This window comes from Adiantum capillus-veneris, chromosome 18, assembly GCF_014529385.1.
Source record: "Adiantum capillus-veneris isolate H3 chromosome 18, ASM1452938v2, whole genome shotgun sequence".
NCBI classification, from domain to species: Eukaryota; Viridiplantae; Streptophyta; class Polypodiopsida; order Polypodiales; family Pteridaceae; genus Adiantum; species Adiantum capillus-veneris.
Window position 1 is genome coordinate 59,403,823 of NC_140948.1, and position 23,278 is coordinate 59,427,100.

A 23,278-nucleotide genomic window follows, 5' to 3' on the forward strand; every position below is an offset into this window, starting at 1 on the left:
TAGTTTCCAATGGTGCATCACATTGAAGCTTTATCATCCATAATTTTTGCTCAACCATTTCAATGTACATTGATGCCCGTTTGAAATCCATACATAGTGATAACTTCTCTTTCCTTTGGCTGAGATTATCATGCTTAGTTGCTTCTCCACATGAAAGGTCAATACATAAGGTGCGATGGTCGGATTCCGGGGTCCATTGACCAAACATAAAACTCTTTATGCGATACATGATGGCTTCAGAGAGTAGCATATAGTCAATCACACTATCCCCATTATGTCTCCTACATGTAAATCCATTGGTTCCACTCCAAAAAGATACACCATTGGCAATGAGCATACCCGTGCTATTACACATATGTAAAAGTAACTTTCTATAGTGATCCGGCTCTTTCTCATCCATTGAAGTACGATCATACAAGTGAACTTCCTCCAACTCCCTTGAAATGTATGGCATATCAAATTGTTGAGTATCATGCTGCAATGTTTTTGTGCGAGCATTCATATCCCCAAATACAATAACATCACCTTCACCTTGAAATAAGCAATGTCCTCTTCCAAATCAGAAAATGGTTGATCTCTATCCATGCAAGCATAAAAGGGAGAATCATGATGAGGAATGTAGCAACCGGCTACAAAAATGGGTGCTCTTTTTGGTGTCATAATTTTCAGCCATACATAACGTTTGTACTTGTCATCTTTCACAATTGATACAAAATCTTCCAATCCTTTCTTAACCATACATGCTAACCCTCCTTGTCCTCTTCGTTGCTTGAGATTCTTTGACCACATCAATGAATGTACATTGTAATCCTCCAAGCCGTTAATCCTTTGTGTATCATGCTCCCAAGTTTCAACAAGAAGTACAACATCGGCTTTGCTTGTTAGTTCATCAATGCCAACCCCCGCATTCCATGGGTATCCATTACAATTCCAAAAGCATATTTTCAATTGTAACTCGGTCTCATAGGTCACACATCCCTATTTGCTTGAGATACTTGCCTCCTCCTTGGGCACATTTTCTTCATGAGAGATCTCCTTGTTTTTATTATTCTTTTCCTCATATGCCTTGCGACGCATATTTTGTTGCTTAATAGTGCGATCTTCACATACAAAACATTTTGTATCCCTCAAATAGATCCAACTATTATCAAGGATAATCTTTCGCTTGGTCTCATCCGACATGGTGTATACAATTGGCCGTTCTCCCGAGCGAGGAGCTCCTTGCTTCCCCACTCTATGTGCTCCATAGACCATAACTCCGGACATGCCAAAGTGGGTTTTGAAGAAATCTTCAATAACAATGGCAAGAGAAGGAGGTGTCTCTAACTTCTCTTCGGGAATTCCACGAATAACAATGTTCTTGGAACGTCGCTCCCGTTCCTTCAACTCCTCCACATCCACATTCTCAACATTCTTTGTTTGAACCATAGCTTGCATGAGTGAGGAATTAGAAACCACATTGCTACCACATACATCAGCCCAAGACTTGTTTGTGCATACATTTTTCATGTCGCATACATCCCGTCTCATAGTGTCAAATTTCTCCTCTTTCAATACATGGTCATGCTCTACTTTGCTCATCCGCTCCTTCAAAGCATTCAAGTCCACAAGAGAGCGTTTACATTCCTTCACTTCCTCTTCAAGTTGCATCAAACGTGTTGTTTGCATCTCAAGTGTCCTCTTGAGATTCTCATTCTCAACCACAAGTACCCTTAGTGTGCCATTCTCCATTGCAAGTGCTCGTAAGTCTTCGCCTTGTTTGTTTACGGTCTCTTGCAATGATACCAAGTACGCCATGATCATGGTTTCCGATGTCGTTGGTTGGGTGGTTGTGTTGCTATCTCCACACTTAGGAGATTTTGGATCATTTTCCACAATGGTTGTGGACCTTGTTGAAGAAGAAGAACCCTTGCGAGTGCCGGAAGACATTGTATGTAAAATAGGAGATGAGAATCAATTTTGTTGAACCTGTTCACTTCGGAAATGCTGCTACAGAAACGCCTTCCATAACTCTGAAAATTTCTGGAGAGAGAGAGAGAGAGAGAGAGAGAGAGAGAGAGAGAGAGAGAGAGAGAGAAATCATCGTCCATGGAGGTGAGATATGACCCATAGGACCGAAAACAAAACATTACAATGGTTTCTTCTAAGTGAATGTATCGGATACGTATCAGTTAAGGACCAAGAGTGAATGCATCGGATACATATCAGTGAATGCATTTACTTGCAAACAATGGACTGCCTCTTGGATCAACGATGCCCTTGTTGGTTACCGGCCAACAAACCTTTGCTGCCCCAAATTGGTTGGTGTGAACCAAACTGCAAATGGGATGGATGCGCATAGAGCGAATGGCTGGATATGCAAACACCGATGTCCATGAAGGTTACCAGGCAGCCTATGCTGCCCCTATGTGGGAAGATTGGTGAGAGCAACGCCAAATGGGAAATGAAGATGGATATGTCCTTTGGAACGCCCACGAACCATGGCAAAGCCTCTGTATGATGTGTCAGGAAACCGCCAAGTAACTCTTCAAAGACAGAGGCTCCTCTTGGAGCTTCGACTAGATTGCGATATGATGGAAGCTCCAGATGAATCCTCATCTCTGCAAATGATGTGGCTATGAATGTAGGCTCACGATGCTTGCAAACTCCCGCGGTGGCTGCCGCGGATTGGAAGCCTTTCGCTTCGGATTGATGGCAATCGATTGCTAAGAAGATGCAGATGGTGTGGACCTGATGTGATGCCAAAGATGTGTGCAGATTGATGGCAATGCAATGCCTCTTCTAGAATGAGGAATTCTCCAAGCAGATGGGAGAGATGGTTCTTCAAACAATGCCAAGTCTCCAAAGATAATAGGCTATCCAAAGATAATAGGCTTATCTGGATGGCGCCTTCCTTTGTCGTCATAGGCTGCTGACAATTTCTGATACTCGAAATCAACATCTTCGTGTTTCTTGTGCATGTCTTCAATGATGCGATCTGCCATGTCGAAGAATTTACGATTGCAAATATCCAATACACACATGCAATATCTTAAGTGCAGACTCTACTGTCTCGAATGGGGAATGTCACCTCGGTAACTCTTCAAGATGAAGCACCTCCGGGGCTGATTTGATGCACCTTTGGATCCTTCTCAATGTGGGATTGCCGATGGCCACCAAGGGGTAGATCTGGGACTGAATTGCGCTCCCGATGTGAGAGAGGAATGAAGGGCTGAAAGCTGGCTGCAAAAACGCAGCAGATCTATCGCATAAAGCAGGATTGAAAACAGAGATCTGATGATCCCGATGATGGACAACAATGGAGCACTCAATGACGGTGAGGGAATGGCCGAGGTGAGGTTCGATGGGCTGCCAAAGTACCAGCTCAAACTTTGACTTATAAATTTACTAAGGCTTAGGTAGGACAAACTGTCCACCAGACCCAACAAACAAAACATTTAAAATGATTTATTAATAACTTCGGCCAGGGGGTGAGTTTTGGGTGAAACTGTCGCACATCTGTTGATTTGGGAATCCAATCGACGCTGGGAATGGCTCCTTGGATTCCTCTAACCAAAAAATACATGCACCTCATGCGAGATGCTGACCGTAGTGTAACAAAACTTTTCAAAACGCATGTACAAACCATTTATGCAAGAGGGTTCCTAAACTAGAAAACCTAATCTAATGGACTCGTCCAGACATGCGGGTTCTTCGAACAGGCTCACAAAATTGCGAGTACTCATTCTCCTAGGATTCTAGACACTCCTATCTAGGAAGGAGAAAACTGGCTTTGGAAGTCGATGAAGCATGTCCACGTGGCACACAGAGCCATGTGCACATGACATGAGATCATAGAGGCTGACAATGACTCAGATGCAACAGCTACAGTGGAAGCTCTTGGGCTTGATGAGCCTATGAAAGTCAAGCGGTATTCCTTTATTGACTAAATTCCACAAGTTACAATTGTATGTGACCACACACTATTGATCGGAATTTTTACAATGGCCCGGGCCTTTCATTTATAAGCGCTTAGTGTTTCAAAAGCGACTTAAAAGTCAGCTTTTTAAAATTGCCCCAGTCTTTTGCTTTCAAAAGTTATAGCCTATAAGCTTTTCACTGTTAAAAGTAAGTCATGTCAAAAACTGCCGTACTGTGCCACTTCCATGAAGTTCGCGTGTTGCCGCGCAGAACGTGCCGTGGATGTCGTGACGCTGATAGAAGAATCTCTTGTTTTGTGGTCTCCTTGGATACATTGGCTGCGACTCCATCTTGGTGCCATGTTTGCTTGCTCGTCACAGAGTCCATCTATGAAGAACATTGAAATTGGAAGCAAGTGGGCGAGCGAGGGCCTCGCCCGGGGGGGGGCTAGGGGGTGGTAGGAGAGAGAGGGTTGATGAGAAGGGGGGAGGGGGGCAGCAAATGTAATAGACTTGGGCACCCCAGGCCAATAATCTGATGCAACACATGTGAGAGAAATCTGAAACAACTCAACAAATGGAACAAAACTGAGAAAGAGAGACGACACGACACGACGAAGTTACGTGCCCAGAGAGATTGGCCCCAAAGACTGGCGCCCCTTTTGGTATCTCTTTATTATTGATGCTTCACAAAGTACAATGTCTGAGGGTCCTCGTCTCTGCCGTGCTCCACAATGTACAAATTGGCAAGAGAGAAGCCCTGGCTTTTTATTTATAGGCCCTAGGCCTTCCAAAAGCAGTTACATGAAAAGCTTCAAGTCTAAAAGCATCTGGGCCCCAAAAGTTGGCGCTAGGGCAGCCAACGCAAACCGCGGAAATCTGTACAGTGCCACGTTAGCAGTCAGCGCGAATTGTGGAACGGCCGTACGGTGCTGCCCACATCAGCATCTTCACGCAATTTTGGGTCCAACTTTATTTAAAAATAGGTTTCAGGCCCCTCGGTCGGGGTACCATAAGTTGCAACTTATAAGCTTCAAGATCTTTAATTTAAGCCTCTCGGATAGGCTCTGTAAGTTGGTAAAACTCTATCTGCATCTTTTCACTAGGATTTGGACCCCCCTCTCTTCATAGTACGTCCAATCGGCCATGCCACGTGAGCACTTTGTGACATACCTCCCTCTTGAAAGAATTGTAATCGCCCTCGACTAGGCCTGCAAAACCAACATAAGCTAGAAACTAGTTCAGTAGATACTGACTCTAAGTACCGACGCACTAGACAACACATATTCAACACTTGCACTAAAATTCACATCACTATCCCTGTCGAGATCTTAGATGAGAGTCATGATTCATTGTAACGTATTTAGCAATCACATCTAGTCGTGGAGCCCTTTTGGCCTAAAAAACCACATCAGACATACATTTCAACCACCATTTGCCTGCCTAGGGACTTTATATCTGCTTTAGCATCTTGCCATGCACATGTAGACCCCCATAGCAATACACTGTGCTGCTCACAGCATCAACCAACTTTGGTCGCACCAATGTCACGTTCGTACTCCTGAGTGAGCCATGAAGAAGTAAAAACTTGCTTGAACTGTAGCCACTTCATTGGTGCTTCCCTCCGTAAGACCACCATGTTTGCGCGTTTCCCTTAAGATAAGATGCTGCCCCCCCTAACCTTGGAGTGCTCTAAGTAGTGTCCTCTGGAGAAGGCTATATCGAACTGTTGAGGGATGAAAGCGAGGCCTTGTGGGTATCTTGAAAACCAGAAAAAGTATCAAAATTTCAATGCTTGCTCTCCCTCCTTGAAATCCTTCGGCTTCTTGCCCTTATCCTCGAGAAAATCATACTGATTGGCTCTATAAAAATACTTCCTCTTTTTAGCTCATCGGAGTCCAAACTTTTAGAGGAGGATTTGATCGGTCAAATTACGTGGGAGATCGCCGGTGGGATATGCTCTTCTTTGCCTTCTTTTTGTTTTTCTATGTCTCTGAGTCCTTCTCCTCTTCCTGCTCTTTCTGTCCTCGTCACTAGAGTGAGAGGAGGAAGAAGTGTTTGAGCTGTCAGAGCTGTCAAAATAGGATGAGGATGAACTGGAAACACCCTCAAAGCGCACATGCTTCTTTGCCTTTCGTGCATTCTCATAAGTAGATTTCCGACCCAAGTAGCCGGGATAGTCTGTTGCTCAACTCTGTCTCTTCGGCTGCTTCTTGGTCTTCATGAGTCGACTGACTAGCCTTTCTATTGCTTCGTTGAATTCATCCTCTGAGTAGGTGTTGCTGACATAGGTGTCTTTTTCAAAGCTGACTTCAGAGGTGAACGGTTGGCCGTACGCCATTGGGAATGCATTTTGTCAATTGGGTGCTTGATCAAAAATTTTGCATACTGAGGATCTTTTGAATACTGGAGCATCTGTCGGGCACAGGCATCAACCTGCTATTGACGCGGCAACTCCATTCGTTCATACTCCGAGGGGCAAGAGTGCGAGAAAGGGGTTTGGGGTGCCAAGGATGGTGGGTAGCAACTGAAGCAGCGAGAAACTCAAAGGTGGGTGTACCAAGCACAGTTACCCGGAACGGGAAATCTGAACGGGGAACAACAATGGGCATGAAATGCCATTTCCTGTTATGGACACTCACGTTTGAAACAGAGAACGCAGATTCAGAACGGGAAGTTAGAATGGGAGCGGGGAACGGAGACTTGAAAATGGCCATTCCCTGTGAGTATGGTACTATTACCAAGTTGGTTGCGACTATAGCAATTAAAAGTCCATTATGGTGTTCCAAACTTTGATCGGATAATATGAGATGTCTCTTGGGTGGTAAATAACTAATGATGGTTGTAGTACAACGGAAATGTTCCTTGTTAGAAACTCCACCATTACTTGTATCAACATATCACTATTTCTTTAAGACGTCTCTTTTACTGCTTCATTCAGACAATATACAGTATCCAGCTAAGATTCTTCAGATTGTTGTAGGGACTTTGGTTTGAAGAAATGGTCAACAATCGAAGCAAGAGTGTGGTAAAGGACATCAAATGGTCTGGTGATGGACAAAAGGTTTGCATCATCTATGAGGATGGCCAAGTAATTGTAGGAAATGTGGATGGAAATCGAATCTGGGGAAAAGATTTGAAAACAAAGCTTGCAAATGTGGAATGGTCACCAGATGCAAGGCTCTTACTTTTTGGCACAAAGGATGTAAGCCACTCATTAGGTTCTGGTAATAAACTATTTTGTGCAATTAACTCACTATTGTGATGTTTTAAGGCAAAGAAAAAGATGTCCAAAAGGGTTTTTAAGCTGTTTTCTCTGGTCCTTGGTAAAACAAAACCTCCAAACTTTTAATTTTATTTATATGATCTGTTCATAACCATAGAATTGGATTTTTGTCCAAGGTTTAATTAAATTTATTTGATCTGTTCATAACCACAGATTTAGATTTTTGTGTTAGGTGTGAGATTTGGGACTTTAAAAAGTTTCTTGGGTTGTCTTGTCACCAAAAACTTGCGAAATGTCTGATAGTGCTGTTTGATACTTGGCGCATCACATGTACAAATTATGGTATTGACTGGAGCTTTTTCTTCCTAAAAATCCTTTTGTGCAGATTCTCTATTGTCACAGATGGTGGTTATTGGTAATGTTGTATTATCTGGATAATCTGATTGTACTTGTAGATGGCTACGATGAGTCTTTGTTGGAGCAGAGATTGACATGGAGTTCAATGCCTACTAAGGGGCATTAATGAAGTTAGTAGGGATGATTTAGTATATCCCTGCGGCTGGATGACCCGAACCCAGAATTGAATAAATAAGTATATCCCTGTGGCTGACTTCAGCTCAGTTAGCTACCACGCATGGGACAAGTGGGACGAGAGGCACTTGTGCCTGGCGTTGGAACCCTATAAGACGGCCGGCTATGAACAAACACATGGATACCTGCTAAAGCTCAATAGGAGCACTGTTGTTGATAGGAAGAAGGAGAGAGCGCTGGCTCTTGCGAGGATAGGAGGGCTTAAACTGGCTGATAGTTGGAGGTGCCGACACAATGTCTGTCCATTGTGCTCCGTGTTAGAGGGTCGTTCGCTTTTGCATCTACTTACAAGTTGCTCTGCGCTTAATGGTCCTAGGGGGTGATGGCTAGACCAATTCAACTCCACCTTCAGCATTTCGACCCGCCGTTGGACCGTAAAGAGATTCTTTGGGGATGGCTTTTGTCACAAAATTATGACATGGCATGTCAAGATGGATAAAATGACTATTTATAAGTTGTTCCCAACTTATGGGGTCCCGTCCAATGGGGCCCACGTGACACATAGATAAAAAAAAGAGAAGAGAAGAGAAATTGTTGGCTGGCCGACGTGGCAGGCTGTACGGAAATCTGCAATTTACGCTGGCAACTTTTGGACCGCTAGCTCTTGGACCATATGCTTTTGGGACTTGAAGCTTTTGAACTGATTTCTTTTGGGGCTTTGCTTTTGGCATCCCTTGTATTGCTTATAAGATCCCTTGGGGCCTCACTCTGAGAGCATTTGGACGTAGAGTCAGAGAGCAAAGGTCCCTCGGGAGTTGTACTTTGCAATGATTAATGATAAAAAAATACTGAAAGGGGCCCTAGACTTTGGGGCCAATACCTCTGGGCATGGAACATCGCCGGACGTGTCGCTCTCTTTCTCTCTCTCTTAAAGTTCAGTGATTTTGAAGTTTCTTGCTATCTCCCTTGGAGTGTCCAAGCCTGTTATAGTGGTATCAGAGCTCAGAAAGATTCTTCTTCTATGGAGAATCCGATCCCTTCTGCAACATAGGTTCTTGAGGGAACACGACACAATAGTCCAGATTTTATCTGTATGTAAGAATCTTTGTGTCTCAACCTCGGACTTATTAGCGACTTCCACCCTTTGTACATCACTCATTGGGCACGCTCCCGTCTTCATCGCCCTGTCTTACAGGGCATAAGCCATAAAGAACCCAAGCGTGTACATGGGTTTTCGCGGAGAATCTAACAGAGATAACTCCTCTTGGTGGGATCCAAAGAAAACTTGAAATTCGGCGTGGGAATTGAAGAAAAGAATGAAGATTTGGGAAAATTTTCTATAGAAAATTTGGCCAAATTGGAGTACAAGCATCCATTGCAGGTTGATACATGTGTGAAAAGATTGATCAAGTACTTTTGAGACCCGAGATTTGCAAAACACTTGAAGAATTCCCCGATTGATGAGATTTACTCGAGATGGCGTGAGGCCATTGATTCTCCTCTCAGGTCAGGAGGAAAGCTGAAAGGAGAGACGAATGCAGAAAAGAGGAACCTGTACTCGCAAAAAGAGCTGGACATAACTCTTGAAAAGAAGATGAACAGGAGGACCACCAGAGGATAAGCCAGAGAGTTACAAAGCAACAACCGAGCGTGGAAGAAAAGGAAAGACGAACGTAGGACTGGTACCAGATTTTGTGGGACCGTCGACCCTGATCAGATGAATGAAAGTACCAAACTGTGCAGAGCATGGGGCAAAGTGCGAGACTAGGAAGCCCTTATCTTCTTTGATGGAGGAGCCAAGACCAACTTCAACCGAATTGGAGGCTTGACTTGGAATTACGCCCGAGGAAATGGGGCCGCCAGTCGAGGCTGCTCCAGCGGTACCTGGAGGGGATGTTGCCATTACACCTGTCGTTGGAAGACTATGTTTGCATTGTATATGGTAAGGGCCGATTCTCCTCTTTATTTAGGAAGGGAAGCATTGGAGAGGGAAGAGGAGTTTTTACAAATAAGTATGCTTCCATCATAGTTAGAGAAATCAAAGAAGTATAACTTTCTTCATCATCCCAAAAGGTATGTGCTGCTTGGTGATATCTTGTAATATAAAAGGGGATGATCTTGTGATGAAAAGGGTGCCATGGGAAGAGGAATTTACAAAATTTTAGAGGAGAATCATGAGGGTTCTTGTGGTGGTCAATTTGCTTCAAAGATCACTTTGCATAAAATCTTGCAAGAAGGATATGTGTGGCCACGCATCCAACATGATGTTCGTCGTTGGTGCAGGTCCTGTAAAGAGTGCCAAAGCATGGCAAATAGGGTTCTCAAATCAGAAATAAGAGGCATCATTGTTGTCACGTGACACCACCAACCCGATGTGTCCATGGACAAGCTACACCATGATCAGGGTTCAGTCAGTCCAGTCAGTCTAGATTAGAAGTGATCTGGCACTTTTGTGAGTCTATTCGTAGACCGTGCATGCCCAGTCACTTAGCATAGATGCATATCCTCTGGTTGCACACAGCATGATCATCAGTATTCCCTTCAGAATCCATCAGATTCAGTCAGGGGAATTTTCCAGTGCATTTAGCCTATTTTCCCTATTTTTGACATTTTTCACTTATTATTTTTAAGTGACTTTCCAACAAAAGTAGGTAGGGCAATTTTGCTAAGTTAATATATAAGCAAACCCAAGTTAGCACTCAATGGCAGAAGAGGCAGCAGGAGCTCCCCGCTCAACAGACACCTTCTCAGCAAGAACCCCCATCAGTACCCCCAGCGTTTTTGGTCCTCATCATCGCCCATACCCAGCATTGGCATTTTTGGTCTTCTCATCCTGGCCTACACTCAGCCCTAGCGTTTTCACATAGCGCGAGCACCTCCCACCTGACCCTGGTGTTTTCCCATTGCAGTGACTGCCATCCTTCCCAGATCCATGGTGTTTTCAGCTTTGCATCATCGCCAACTTACCAGATAGGCGAGTGTTTTACTAACGCTACAGTACCAGCCAGTGTTTCCTATTTTCAGCCCATTTTGGCAGCAGAGAGTCAGCGATTTCAGCATGCATGACAGAAGTAGATTCAGCCCTAGGTGATTGCAGAAGACCCCTATTTTCAGCCCTCGAAAACGCAGCCAAAACAGTCATTTTCAGCCACCGAAACAGCCCTGAAATTCAGCAGTTAGAAGACCACAGATTTCAGCCCTAAGGTCGTCGTCCTCATCCCCATCATCGTCACCGACATAGTCCGAGGTTGCATCCGTCCATTGCATCATCATTGTACCACTTTGTGCAATCAATAAGTAGACGACTCTCGCCGATGAGAGTGGGGCCTTCGGAGGAGGGTTTTACAATGTATCTGGTGTCGTATCTCTCTTCTCTGTCTATCTCTCTATCTCTCACACTTGCACGCACAGTGTCCATTCACTTTGTTTGTGATCATAGCACTTTCCATTAAGAACGGAAGGCTCTCCCTTCCATAAGAACTAAAAGGAACCTTGAGCACAGTTCGGAGCACTCATCTTGAGCAAAGCGCAAACATTCCTTCCGCTGCACCTAACATTGGTATCAGAGCTTTGGCAGTGTTCTGTATCACTCAAGATAAGAACCACAAGAACCACAAAATTTCTTTTGCTTGTTGAGGTCGCACAAACCCAAGTTCGCTTGGGCGTGTCGATTCCTAATTGTGTTTGTTGAAGAGTGACAGGAATCCCAGGAATGAAGGCCTTGTCTAGCCTCCCCTTGTGTCTCTTTTCACTGATTGAGAGCGGACCGTGCACTTAGCGGCCGGCCAATCGACGTGAGGTGGAAAAAAGCAACATTGGTGTGAGCGCAAGGCCGCCAAGGGGTGCGCCCGCGGAAAGGAGTAGAACTCGGGTGAAGAGAAGATCCTTCTCAAACGTGGTTTACAAGCGAATGAAAACCTCAAGAACCTCAAGATCCTTAAGAACCCAAGAATCCAAGAACCCAAGACCCTTAAGAACCCAAGTTTCTCGTGAACTTAAGAATTAAAGATCATAGTGCATGGTCGTCACCCAGAGCGGAATGGATACTTTGCATACAGATGATGAGCATGAGAGAGGCGACGAAGAATTTTCCCCACCAGGAGATTTTTTCGACCCTCCCCCTTCGCCATCTACGCCGCCAAGTGTACCAAACCCTATGGAGGAAATGGTCAAGCAGATAATGGCCAAACAAGAAGCAAATCGCCTTGCTTTAGAACGCGAGCGTGACGCACGCAAAGAAAGAAAACAACAAAGAAAGGCGGAAGAGGCAGCTCAAAGAGAGGCCTTGGAGATCGAGTGTGAGGCTCAACGAGAACTATGCACTCAAGAATTGATTCGACAAGTACTAGCCGCGAAGACCGAACCACCCAAAGATCGTGGGAGCTCCTCAAGTGGTGCAAGCCACGATGCGGATTCCAACCATCCAGTCACAAAGAAGTTGACTTTCAGTAAGTATGACGGTAAGACGGATGATACGGTTATTCATTCTTGGTTGCATCAATTTAATGCTTATTTTGCGACAACTAAGAGGACAAGAAATAGCAAAGTTTTGACGGCAGCTATGTACCCTGCCGGTGATGCCATCAATTGATACCACGCATGGCAAGAGGCACAGTTAGCCGCGCACCTAGAGGAAGCCGACGAATTCACACCCCTTTCCGACTGATTTCCAAGACAAGCTCAAGGCGCGGTTTATGCCACCTCAGTACCTCGCACGATTGAAGGACGATTGGCGTCCTCTCAAGCAAAATGGTATGCCGGTCATGTCTTTTTCTAATCGTGTTTTGCAGCTAGGCACTCAATTACGAAAATCGGATGATGAGCGCAAAGAGGCTTTTCTCTTTGGATTGGACGAGTATATCAAGTACGATGTCGAGGTGCTCGATCCAATTGATCTCAACAAGGCGGTAGCGATTGCTCTCGCACAGGAGATGAAGCACAACAAGGGAAAGCCTAAGGAGAACAAGACTTCCACAAGTACCTCGCAGACTTCTCAGAACCCTCAGAACGGTAAGAATGGTAACTCTTCTAACGAATCTTCCAACAATCTCTCAGAAAAGAATTCTTCCAATGAATCTAAAGGTAAGGCTAACACAATTGCTAAACCTAAGCTTACTCCAGATGAAAAGGTAGCACAAGGAATTGTAGGAGGATACATCACGTCGGAAGAGCAAAGCACTTATTCTAAGGAAGGTCGTTGTTTTCATTGTCACATTAAGGGTCACATAAAAAGAACATGTCCTAAGCTTAAATCGAATGAATCTAAAGAATCCACAGAACCCACTTCCTCTGTCAATGCAATTAATGATAACACGAGTGTGTCCCAAGTTTCTCAGGACCCTCCCATTGATGATTCTCTCATTAAATGTTACGGTCGTACGTTGGGGCAGCGTTTTGTCATATTGTTTGACCCAGGTAGTATGCATGATGTGATCAGTCCCTCTCTTGTTGAGAGAGCCCACCTCGAAGTTAGTCCGAGATCTCCTATCGAGGTCTCTGGCTTTGTTCCCGGTATGGACGCTCTCCTCACGGAGGAGTGCCTTGATGTGTTTTTTGGAATTCAACAAGTTGCCTTCACTCACGATTTGTTGTTTCTCCTCTCGCAGGATGTGATATGATTTTGGGCATTAAATGGTTTCGTGATAATAACGCTCTCATTGATTTTGCGGCTAACACTTTCACTCTCAATGCCAAAAGTGATTCTCCTATTATCATTCATGGAGAGGACATTGTTCATTCTCCATCTCTCATTGCTAATATGCAGGACAAGATTGAAAGGTTTCAGGAGAAGGAGACTCTCTCAGTTTCTTTTTCTCCACAGCATGACACACAATTTGCATGATTATGATTATGAGAAGCATGATGATTTGAATGATAATGATTTGCATGATGGTTTGGATGACCAAGATAAGCATGATGATTTGCACGATCAAGATGTGATTTCTCACAAGCATGATGAGTTGCATGAAGAAGATGTGATTGTTCACAAGGATGATGTGTTAGTTGATACTTTTTCTAGTGAAGCTAACCTCGTTGCAGATTCGATTAATCACGAAGGATCGATCTTGGCTCTTGAGCCTAGGTCCAAAGAACCCTCACAGGAAGTATTATGTGTTCGCATGATTGATATGCACGCATTGTTCGAACGTTTCATTCGTGATCGTTTCCTGTATTTTAGTCAGCATCGTTATGTGATCCCTTTTCCTAGGCATGATATATTGTATGTTGAGCAGGTTTCTTTCATGGATGAGCACGAATGTATACGGATTTTTCATGAAAAAAGCTAAAAAGTATGTATGTAAGGAAGTCACATTCCATGTCTCTTCCTTGGCATGACACAGTTTCCGAACGAGCACATGAAAGTATGAGCACCAAGCGTGGGCACTTCCATTGTGTTTTGCCACAGTTGATTTCTCTAGATCATAAGAGAAACATTCGATCTCATTGTTTGCGTGAATATTCAGCCATGGAGATTCTTGAAGAAGAAGGAAGCATGACTCTAGACGAAGTTGAAGCATGGAAGGACCCACAGAAGATTTTGTGTTGCTTTCGGCACGGCCCAAAGAAGAAGACTTTGCAGACCTTTATGAAGTTTAAGTACCGCACGACCCACACATCAGAGTGGGCCGGCGAAGAGTCCCTTCCAGGATTCGGGATGTTATTGACGATCTCCCTCGACGCCATACAGTTCCGTACCAGTACAGTTCACTTTGAAAAGGAGGGGATGTCACGTGACACATCCAACTCTATGTGTCCGTGGACAAGCTACACCATGATAAGGGTTCAGTCAGTCCAGTCAGTCTAGATTAGAAGTGATCTGGCACTTTTGTGAGTCTATTCGTAGACCGTGCATGCCTAGTCACTTAGCATAGATGCATATCCTCTGGTTGCACACAACATGATCATCAGTATTCCCTTCAGAATCCATCAGATTCAGTCAGGGAATTTTCCAGTGCATTTAGCCTATTTTCCCTATTTTTAAAATTTTTCACTTATTATTTTTAAGTGACTTTCCAACAAAAGTAGGTAGGGCAATTTTGCTAAGTTAATAAATAAGCAAACCCAAGTTAGCACTCAATGGCAGAAGAGGTAGCAGGAGCTCCCCGCTCAACAGGCACCTTCTCAGCAAGAACCCCCATCAGTACCCCCAGCGTTTTTGGTCCTCATCATCGCCCATACCCAGCATTGGCGTTTTTGGTCTTCCCTTCCTCGCCTACACTCAGCCCTAGCGTTTTCACATAGCGTTAGCACCTCCCACCTGATCTTGGCGTTTTTCAATTACAGTGATCGCCATCCTTCCCAGATCCATGGTGTTTTCAGCTTTGCATCATCGCCAACTTACCAGATAGGCGAGTGTTTTACTAACGCTACAGTACCAGCCAGTGTTTCCTATTTTCAGCCCATTTTGGCAGCAGAGAGTCAGCGATTTCAGCATGCATGACAGCAGTAGATTCAGCCCTAGGTGATTGTAGAAGACCCCTATTTTTAGCCCTCGAAAATGCAGCCAAAACAGTCATTTTCAGCCACCGAAACAACCCCGAAATTCAGCAGTTAGAAGACCACAGATTTCAGCCCTAAGGTCATTGTCGTCATTCCCGTCGTCGGCACCGATATAGTCCCAGGTTGCATCAATCCACTGCATCGTCATTGTACCACTTTGTGCAATCAATAAGTAGACCACTCTCGCCGACGAGAGTGGGGGCCTTTGGAGGAGGGTTTTACAACGTCTTTGGTGTCATATCTCTCTTCTCTCTCTATCTCTCAGTCTCATACACTTGCACGCACATTGTCCATTCACTTTGTTTGTGATCATAGCACTTTCCATTAAGAACGGAAGGCTCTCCCTTCCATAAGAACTAAAAGGAACCTTTAGCACAGTTCGGAGCACTCATCTTGAGCAAAGCGCAAACATTCATTCCGTTGCACCTAACAATTGCGGGGTATGATGTGTTTAAGAAGTGGGATATTGGGCCAATACCTCTGGGCATAGAACTACCCCGGCCAGTGTCGACTCTGTTTTAAAAGTATGATAAAATTGTGAAGTATTTTAAGTGATTCTTTCGTGTGTCATGGCCGATTTTCGACTTGGGGTATCTAAGTTTGTTACAGTGGTATCAGAGCTCAATCGATTTTCCTTCCACCGGGAAATCCGATCCTTTTACTGCGACACACATGGATTTAAATGACGAATTTCGCAATCACTAGACGAACCCACCCGACAATTTTGGATCGGGTGAAAGTACAGGAAATTCAAATGGGCAATCGGAACAAGAGTACGGGCCTCCACGGCCTACGAAGTATGCACGAATGGAGATGCAACATCAACAGTAGGTTGATGCTTGTGCTAAGCAGCTGCTCCAGTATTTGAAGGATCCCCAGTATGCAAAATTTTTGACCCGGTAGCCGATCAATGAGATGTATTCCCAATGGCGTACGACCATCGATTTACCATTAAAGTCTGCATTGAAGAAATCTCCTATCCCGCTGATGTACACTGAAGATGAACTTGATGATGTGATCAAATGACGAGTCAACCAAATATTGAAGACCACGAAGCATTCAAAGAGACGCAGCAAGGGAATAGATTACCCTAGTTATTTGGGTCGAGAGTCTTCTTTTGCAAATGCACGAAAAGCGAAGAAGCATGTACGCTTCAAGGGTGTGTCCAGTTCTTCCTCATCCTCTTTTGACAATTCCGACAACTCTTCCTCTTCTGATTCCAGTGATGAGGACAAAAATGGCAAGAAACGACGGAAGAACCAAAGACATGGAAAGAACAAGAAGGCTAAGAAAAGCAAATCCCACCAAAGATCTCGGAAATCTTTTGACATTTTTGAGGAGGATTCATCCTCTTGTGAGAGTTCGGACTCTGATGACCAGACGTTTTATTCCAAGAGGAAGCACTTTTATAGAGCCAATCTATACGAATTTCTCGAGGATAAGAGCAAGAAGACCAAAGAATTCAAGGAGGGTGGACAAGCAATAAAATTTGATACCTTTTCAGGTTTTTGAGATGCGCACAAGGTCCTCGCTTTTATCCGACAGTTTGACATAGCTTTTTTTGGAGGGTGCTATTCAGAGCACTCCAAGATTAGAAGGGCAACATTCTATTTGAAAGGAAACTCATGAACACGGTCGTCCACTCTTCTGTTACGAAAAGAAGCACCGACAAAGTGGCTAAAATTCAAGAGATTTTTTATTTCCTCGTGGCTAATTCTAGAGTATGAACATGATGTGATTACCGCATGGAATCATCTTAGGATGGCCAAGACAGATATTGTGGATACTTATTGCGAGAGATTTTGGGATGTTTTTCTACCTGCTTCATCTTTTAAAAAAATCAGTTTTAAGCACCAAAGCGAGTTATTTTGTTGTGGACTTTCCAAAGAGATACGAGATTACTGCTTATTGTAGAAATCTGAGTCCATACAACAACTAATGGAACATGCTAAGGAAGGGTTTGCTATGCACTATGGTAACTTGACTTATCCAACCGAACAACTTTCGACGAATGATGACAGAAGAAGAGGAACAAAAGATGCACGTTCTCGACTGACAGAGAAACAAAAAGACGAATACCTCAAGATAGGAAAGTGTTTCGACTGTGGGTAACAAGGACATATATTTGCGCGAGTGCCCCAAAAAGGCAGAAGAATGACAACGACCAACATACTAAAATAGAACTCGGCAAGAAGATACTCGCTCCAGAACAGATACTGGATAGAAAATTGAAGAAGATACTGATGAGCTGAGAGTATTTTGTTTTATGACTTTATGAATGAGCGATTTTGAAAGAGGAATTTCTGAAGATGACTTTGATTTATGTGTTTGGAAGATCCTGCTCTTTGTGAATAGATAACATGTGAAATCGAGAATGAGATCATGAAAATTTTTCACATGAATGTAATTGGGAGCAATGACAACTCTAGAATTTGAGATAGGAATGATGAATTTTGATAAATGATGATGATGACTGATGATGAATGATTGAATGCAACTGTGATGAGTGCATCAAGAGTTCCTGAGGGATGAGATGGCTACACAACGATAAGATGGCTAGAACCGAATGATTGAAACACTCTATTCAGTATGAACTCAGTGTCTGATTAATGAACTAGAATTCTCGGAAATGATTACTCACACATGCGATTGTGTTTGAGTGTAGCATTGAAAGATGGAATGATTGACGAAATGGCTGCAGCATTTCGGTCTTGAGGAATCTATAGACATGATCGCAATAAGAATTAGTTAATTCGGCATCAGTGAGGTCCAATGTGGTTCTAGATGCGATTGCTACATACGATGGATTCTATGTGATGATTTGAATGTGATGTGAATGTGCAGTGACTGTGGTCTTTGTGCAAGTGATAGATTTGTGTCTTAGAGTCAGTGTCTATTGAACTGGTTTATGGCATATGTCTGATTTTGCAGACGTAATTGAGGGCAATTACAATTTTTTCAAGAGGCTGACGTGGCAGCAATATGGATCTTCGCGTTTTGCACTGGCATGCCACGTGACAGGCTTTACAGATTTCCACTGGCTGCTTTTGGCCCAATGCTTTTGAGTTTGCAGCTTTTCATGTCCTTGCCTTTGATTTTTGAGGCCAAGGGACTTTGAATAAGAACCCAAGGCCCCTCTTTCACTCAGTGTGCTGACGAGCATCTGAGCAGAGATGGTCGACGGGAGTTGTAACTTTGCTCAAGCATTTATATAAAAATAAATATTCAAAGGGGCGCCAGATTTGGGGTCAATGCCTCTGGGCACGAAACTATACCGGGCCGTGTCGACTCTGTTTTAATTGTATAATAAAATTGTGAAGTATTTTAAGTGATTCTCTCGTGTGTCGTGCCCGATTTCCGACTTGGGGTATCCAAGTCTATTACGGGTTGCTTGCTTTTGAGCATTATGAATAGGTATTGAAGAACAATCAAGCAAAGGGAAATGAGATGAAAGGCAAAGACGTTGAGAAGAGTGACATGGTTCTTTGTTACAATAGCAAGCTTGATAGCACTTTTGAACGAAATTTCAAATCAAGTGGCAAGGTCCTTTCTTGGTCTTGAATAGGTATCCAATGGCATCTATCAACTTGTTGATTTGGATGGTACCCCACATAAAGCGCAGGTGAATGGCTACAAATTGAAGAAGTATGTTGTAAGGTTGATGATTGTGATTGAGGACGAGTCTTCCTTTGAAGAATTTTTTGATTGTGTGGCTGGTTATGAAGATGAAGTGAAGACTCTATCACTTGGGTTACAATTTCTGTTTTCTACTATTGATGTTGAATGATCTAGTAGGATGGGGATATGGTTCTTTGTTACAATAGCAAGCTTGATAGCACTTTTCAAAGAAATTTCAAATCAAGTGGCGAGGTCCTTTCTTGGTATTGAACAAGTTTTCAAATGGCACCTATTGTCACAAGGACGTGGCAACTGTTAACTATGTCACGAGGACGTGGCAATTGCTAACCTTAGTTGTTGGTTTCTTTCCAATGATTTTTGTTTAATTTTTGAGACCCTCTTTTTGAAGTTGCAAATGGTCGGACATTGTATGGCCAATGTGAACGGTAGTTTCACCCGCAGACGGGAAGTTGATCGGCGCTGGAACTCGTATAGTAAAAGGATGTCTAGGCTTAGTTCAAGATCATGTAGGTCCCCCCGTCGCACTTAGCAAGTTGGTGGATACTAGGAAGTGCACTCAACAAAGTCACAATGCAAAGGTGGGGTCACTAAAGGAAAGTACCCGACAACTGGGCTACATTGCATTTTTGGATGCGGTCGTAGTGCGGATAGACGGTCAGATGACTAGTGGGAGTCCAACGGAAGCATCCCCTAAAATTTAGGAAACTGCTATTTTGGACTATGAAATTTGTTCGTGTCATGACCTCCGGAATGACAAGGGAAACATTTTAGAACTCTACTGAATAGTAAACTGGGCAACCAGTCGGGAGATTTTTAAGCGGGAAGCCCAAAGTGGGAAATTGCTTGTAAATGTGCCAAGTGGCACACTGTGGTGAACTTTCCTCATGTAGCAAGAGGTAGCGCTCGATTTCTAGCTGGGAGAGCCTCATTTGCAAGCTTGTCATAGGTTAAGAGCTATAAACTGCAAGCTTTCCCTCTTACGTACAATGTAGTGCAAGAAGTCATGTCCTGCACACCTTACATTGCTCTCTCTCTCTCCCCTACGTGCAGTAATGTGATGCCCCTCAAGAGGGCTCTTCATTGACTCATGTACAACTGTGTGGTCATATGCGTTTTTGCTGACGCAAGAGCCTCTCTGAGCAGGAACAGGAGTAGCTAACTACTGCTCCAAAAGCACACACCGGTGAGGGTGATAACCTCACCGTACAGGTGCATTTTCAGTGCTGGTTATGCGCTGAATTTGGACTGTTTTTCAGCCATATGGATGCCAGAACCATTGAGAACAGTGCCCCACTATTAGAGGACAGTTCAAGAATTGTTTAGGGCTGAAAACAGGGCAAAAACCAGTAAATACAGCATGCTGAATTTACTGTTTTTGGGCAGAAAACAGAGGGTTTATGTCAGTGGAAGTGAGTTCCAGCAGGGGAATTGGTTTCGAGCAAGTTTTGAAACTGTTATGTTGCCGAAATTTTGCCAGAACAGGTGGTATCTAGCTACGTCTACCACCCTACGTGCCGGTTTCATGGTTCCGTTTTGCTGGAACATAATTACTTTTTCCTCAAGAAGTGAGCCTCGGTTGTTTTGGGTAAAGACACAGAGTACAGGAACAAGGGATTACACTATGGACGACAAAGGGAAAGGTATTATGGAAGAGGTTTCCTCACCACAGTACAGGCAGGAAATCCCCATAGTGTTTGAGGTTTGCGAGAGTTCACGGCCACCCCTATCAGTATCTTTTCCCAATATGAATCTTCCTCCAGTACAGGGCTTTATGACTCGGAAATTTGAGGATGATGCGTTCAAGACTCAGTTACTTGCCGCGGTGAATGTGTTTTCACAACCGGTGCAGAACCCAAGGTTTATGGAGTTCTTGCAAGCACCACCAGTGCCACAGCAAACAAGGCAACTTGCACCGCGAACAGAGCCTGTTGAGGCTCTAGCCCAAGGATTTCATGAATCCTAGTAGGATAGGGAGCACTCGTATGTTGCGGAGTCAGGGGCTCCAAAACAGGTTCCTACCGTCCTTGAACAGGTGGTTAGGACGCCTATTTTATAGGCTTTGCCAGTTCAGCCCACCACCTTTCAGAGCTCGCATGTTGTCTTAAATGGACAGGGAACTGGTTACCAGGCGATGCATCAAGTTTTTTCACCACCCACGATACATCCTAGGTATTTCGGGGGTGGATCTGTGTTCCAGAGTACGGCTGGTTATACACTTGGAAGCTAGCTGTACATGCCAGAAACAATGTTTGGGGGTATGCAAGGCATGATGCCAAACCCCATGTATGGTAGCATCGGCATGCAACAAGGCTTTCAGAGCAACCAGGGCCAGTTTGGGGTGCCATAGGGTCATTTTCGCATGGCTGGTTTTTCTGGACAGCAGCCATATATGGCACCAATGACGCAAAATTTTCAATGGCCAAGACGCGCCGATGATCTCTACTATAGTGTCCATGTTGCAGACAATTCCTTATGACAATTTGGGGGCACTGGAAAAGCAGAATGCTTATAAAGAAGGTAGCACAACTGTAAAGTATAGCTCTTTCAGTGGCTGTAGCAGGCTACAGTGTCACTTCCACATGACACACAGTTAGTACAGTTGGTCTGGTCTGGTTCACACTGTATGGACTCTCTGGACTGGGCAGTGACATGTGGCAGGGATACGGACGGTGGTCTAGTGGACATCGTGGCCCGGTCATCACCACCACTCACTTTGGAGATAGACTTAGATGGCTGACATTTATGAGCCGTTGGTGGCTCTTTATGGTTGTACATATGAGTAGTAGCTGTTAGGTCATAGGGATCATCTTCTTCATATATGGTCCAACGTCGTCGTCTAGAGTAGCGAGTCTATACACACAACACGTCTGCACCATCCCTACACATCTGAGCCTCGACACCCCATTGTACCCGTGACTTCTGGGCTGGAGCTGAGTGTGCTGCCACGCCAGAGTCTGTACTGGTCCCTTTGAGATGGTCGAGTCCATATGTTCTGGTCTGCTGTTGTGTCTCTGTGTTGATTTGCTGTTACCTATTGTTTCCTGTGTTTTCATTCTGTTGGAGTGAGATGTCACACACATTGCATTGAGGAGCACCCACTGTAGAGAGCACGACACACTATCCACGCTACAACGGCTTTGAGGATAAGACGAAGGCTCTTACTTTCCTCCAGAAGTTTGATACAACTTATGCAAGAGGGAATTTATAGAGGCCTCTAAGGTCAAGAAAGTTGCCACTTTCTTGAAAGACAATGCGCTTACATGGTGGATGACATTGTTAATGCAAGGATAGGCACCCGCCACTTGGGTCTACTTCAAGAAAATGTTTGTATCTGCTTGGCTGTCAAATGAATTTGAAGCCGACGTCATGACATATTGTCACCAGCTTTCTTCGGCTACTTGTAAAAGCTTGCTGGAGTACAATCGGAGGTTTTGTAAAGCGTTACTCTCAGTAACCTCCTACAGATTTGTGCCATTGACATAGAGGTACTGTTGTGGGCTGCCTAAAGGGCTTCGAGACTATTGTATCAAGAACAGAGTGGCTACCCTCACCCAGCTCATGGAAGTTGCTAACACTGGTCTTGCCTTGTTGAAAGGAGAGGACAGTGGGTTTCAGAGCAACGAAAAAGGAGGGCAACGGAAGAAAATTTCAGCAAAGAAGCCCTTTGTGAAAACGGCTCTTGAAGCGTCACAGGGGTCAGAAAAGGTCAACAAGGATAAGGACTCAGTCGGGACTTCTGGAGCGCAGACAAAGAAACAGAAAAGGAAGCCTTTCGTGCGTAAGTCGCTCGAGGAAAAGGTCTTAATGGATGAAAATAAATGCTTTATATGCAAGCAGCCTGGTCACTTTGCTACAAATTGTCCACAAAGGGAAAGACCAGCTAACTCAGATGATAAAGAGGACCAGAAAGGCAAGAAGCATAAACCCACGGCAGGTTTGGTGCCAGATATGGTGGGTGACGGGCCTAGTACAGATGCCAGCGAGTTATGCAGAGCATGGGGTAAAGTTAGAGATTAGACGGCACTCATCTTCTTTGATCTAGGTGCCAAAGCAAACTTTATCTCACCAGAGTTAGCTATGAAGCTGGGCATCAGAGCTGAAGAGATGGGGTACACGACAGAGGCTGGGTTGGCATGTCCTAGCCACTCAGAGTGCGTTACTCCCATTATTGAAAAGCTGCGTCTGCAGATTTAATCATACGTAGACATAGAAGAATTTTATATCATGCCATTGGAAGGGTGCGATGCGCTACTTGGAATTTCGTGGATGTTCAGAGTATATGGCGTGCTGGATGCCTTCGGCAAGACGATCACCCTTCAACATAGGGGCAAAACTCATGTTTTAAGAAAAGCGAATTCTTCTTGGAAGAGATCCACTTTCTTGGCCACGTAGTGTCAAAGGATGGTGTCAGAATGGGTTCCGCAAAGGTCGAAGCTATTAAGACATGGCTAGACTTGAAGACTGTGCACGATGTCAGAAGCTT

General features: G+C 44.2%; 1 protein-coding gene across 1 annotated transcript in view; it reads left to right on the forward strand.

Annotated features, from left to right (window-relative positions):
• LOC147435734 (uncharacterized) overlaps nt 1-23,278 on the forward strand; it is a 254,651-nt gene that overhangs the window by 27,537 nt on the left and 203,836 nt on the right. Inside the window, exon 3 of the mRNA XM_086488033.1 lies at nt 6,883-7,104. Coding sequence (XP_086344159.1) covers nt 6,883-7,104 — 222 coding nt within the window. The remainder of the gene's footprint in view (nt 1-6,882; nt 7,105-23,278) is intronic.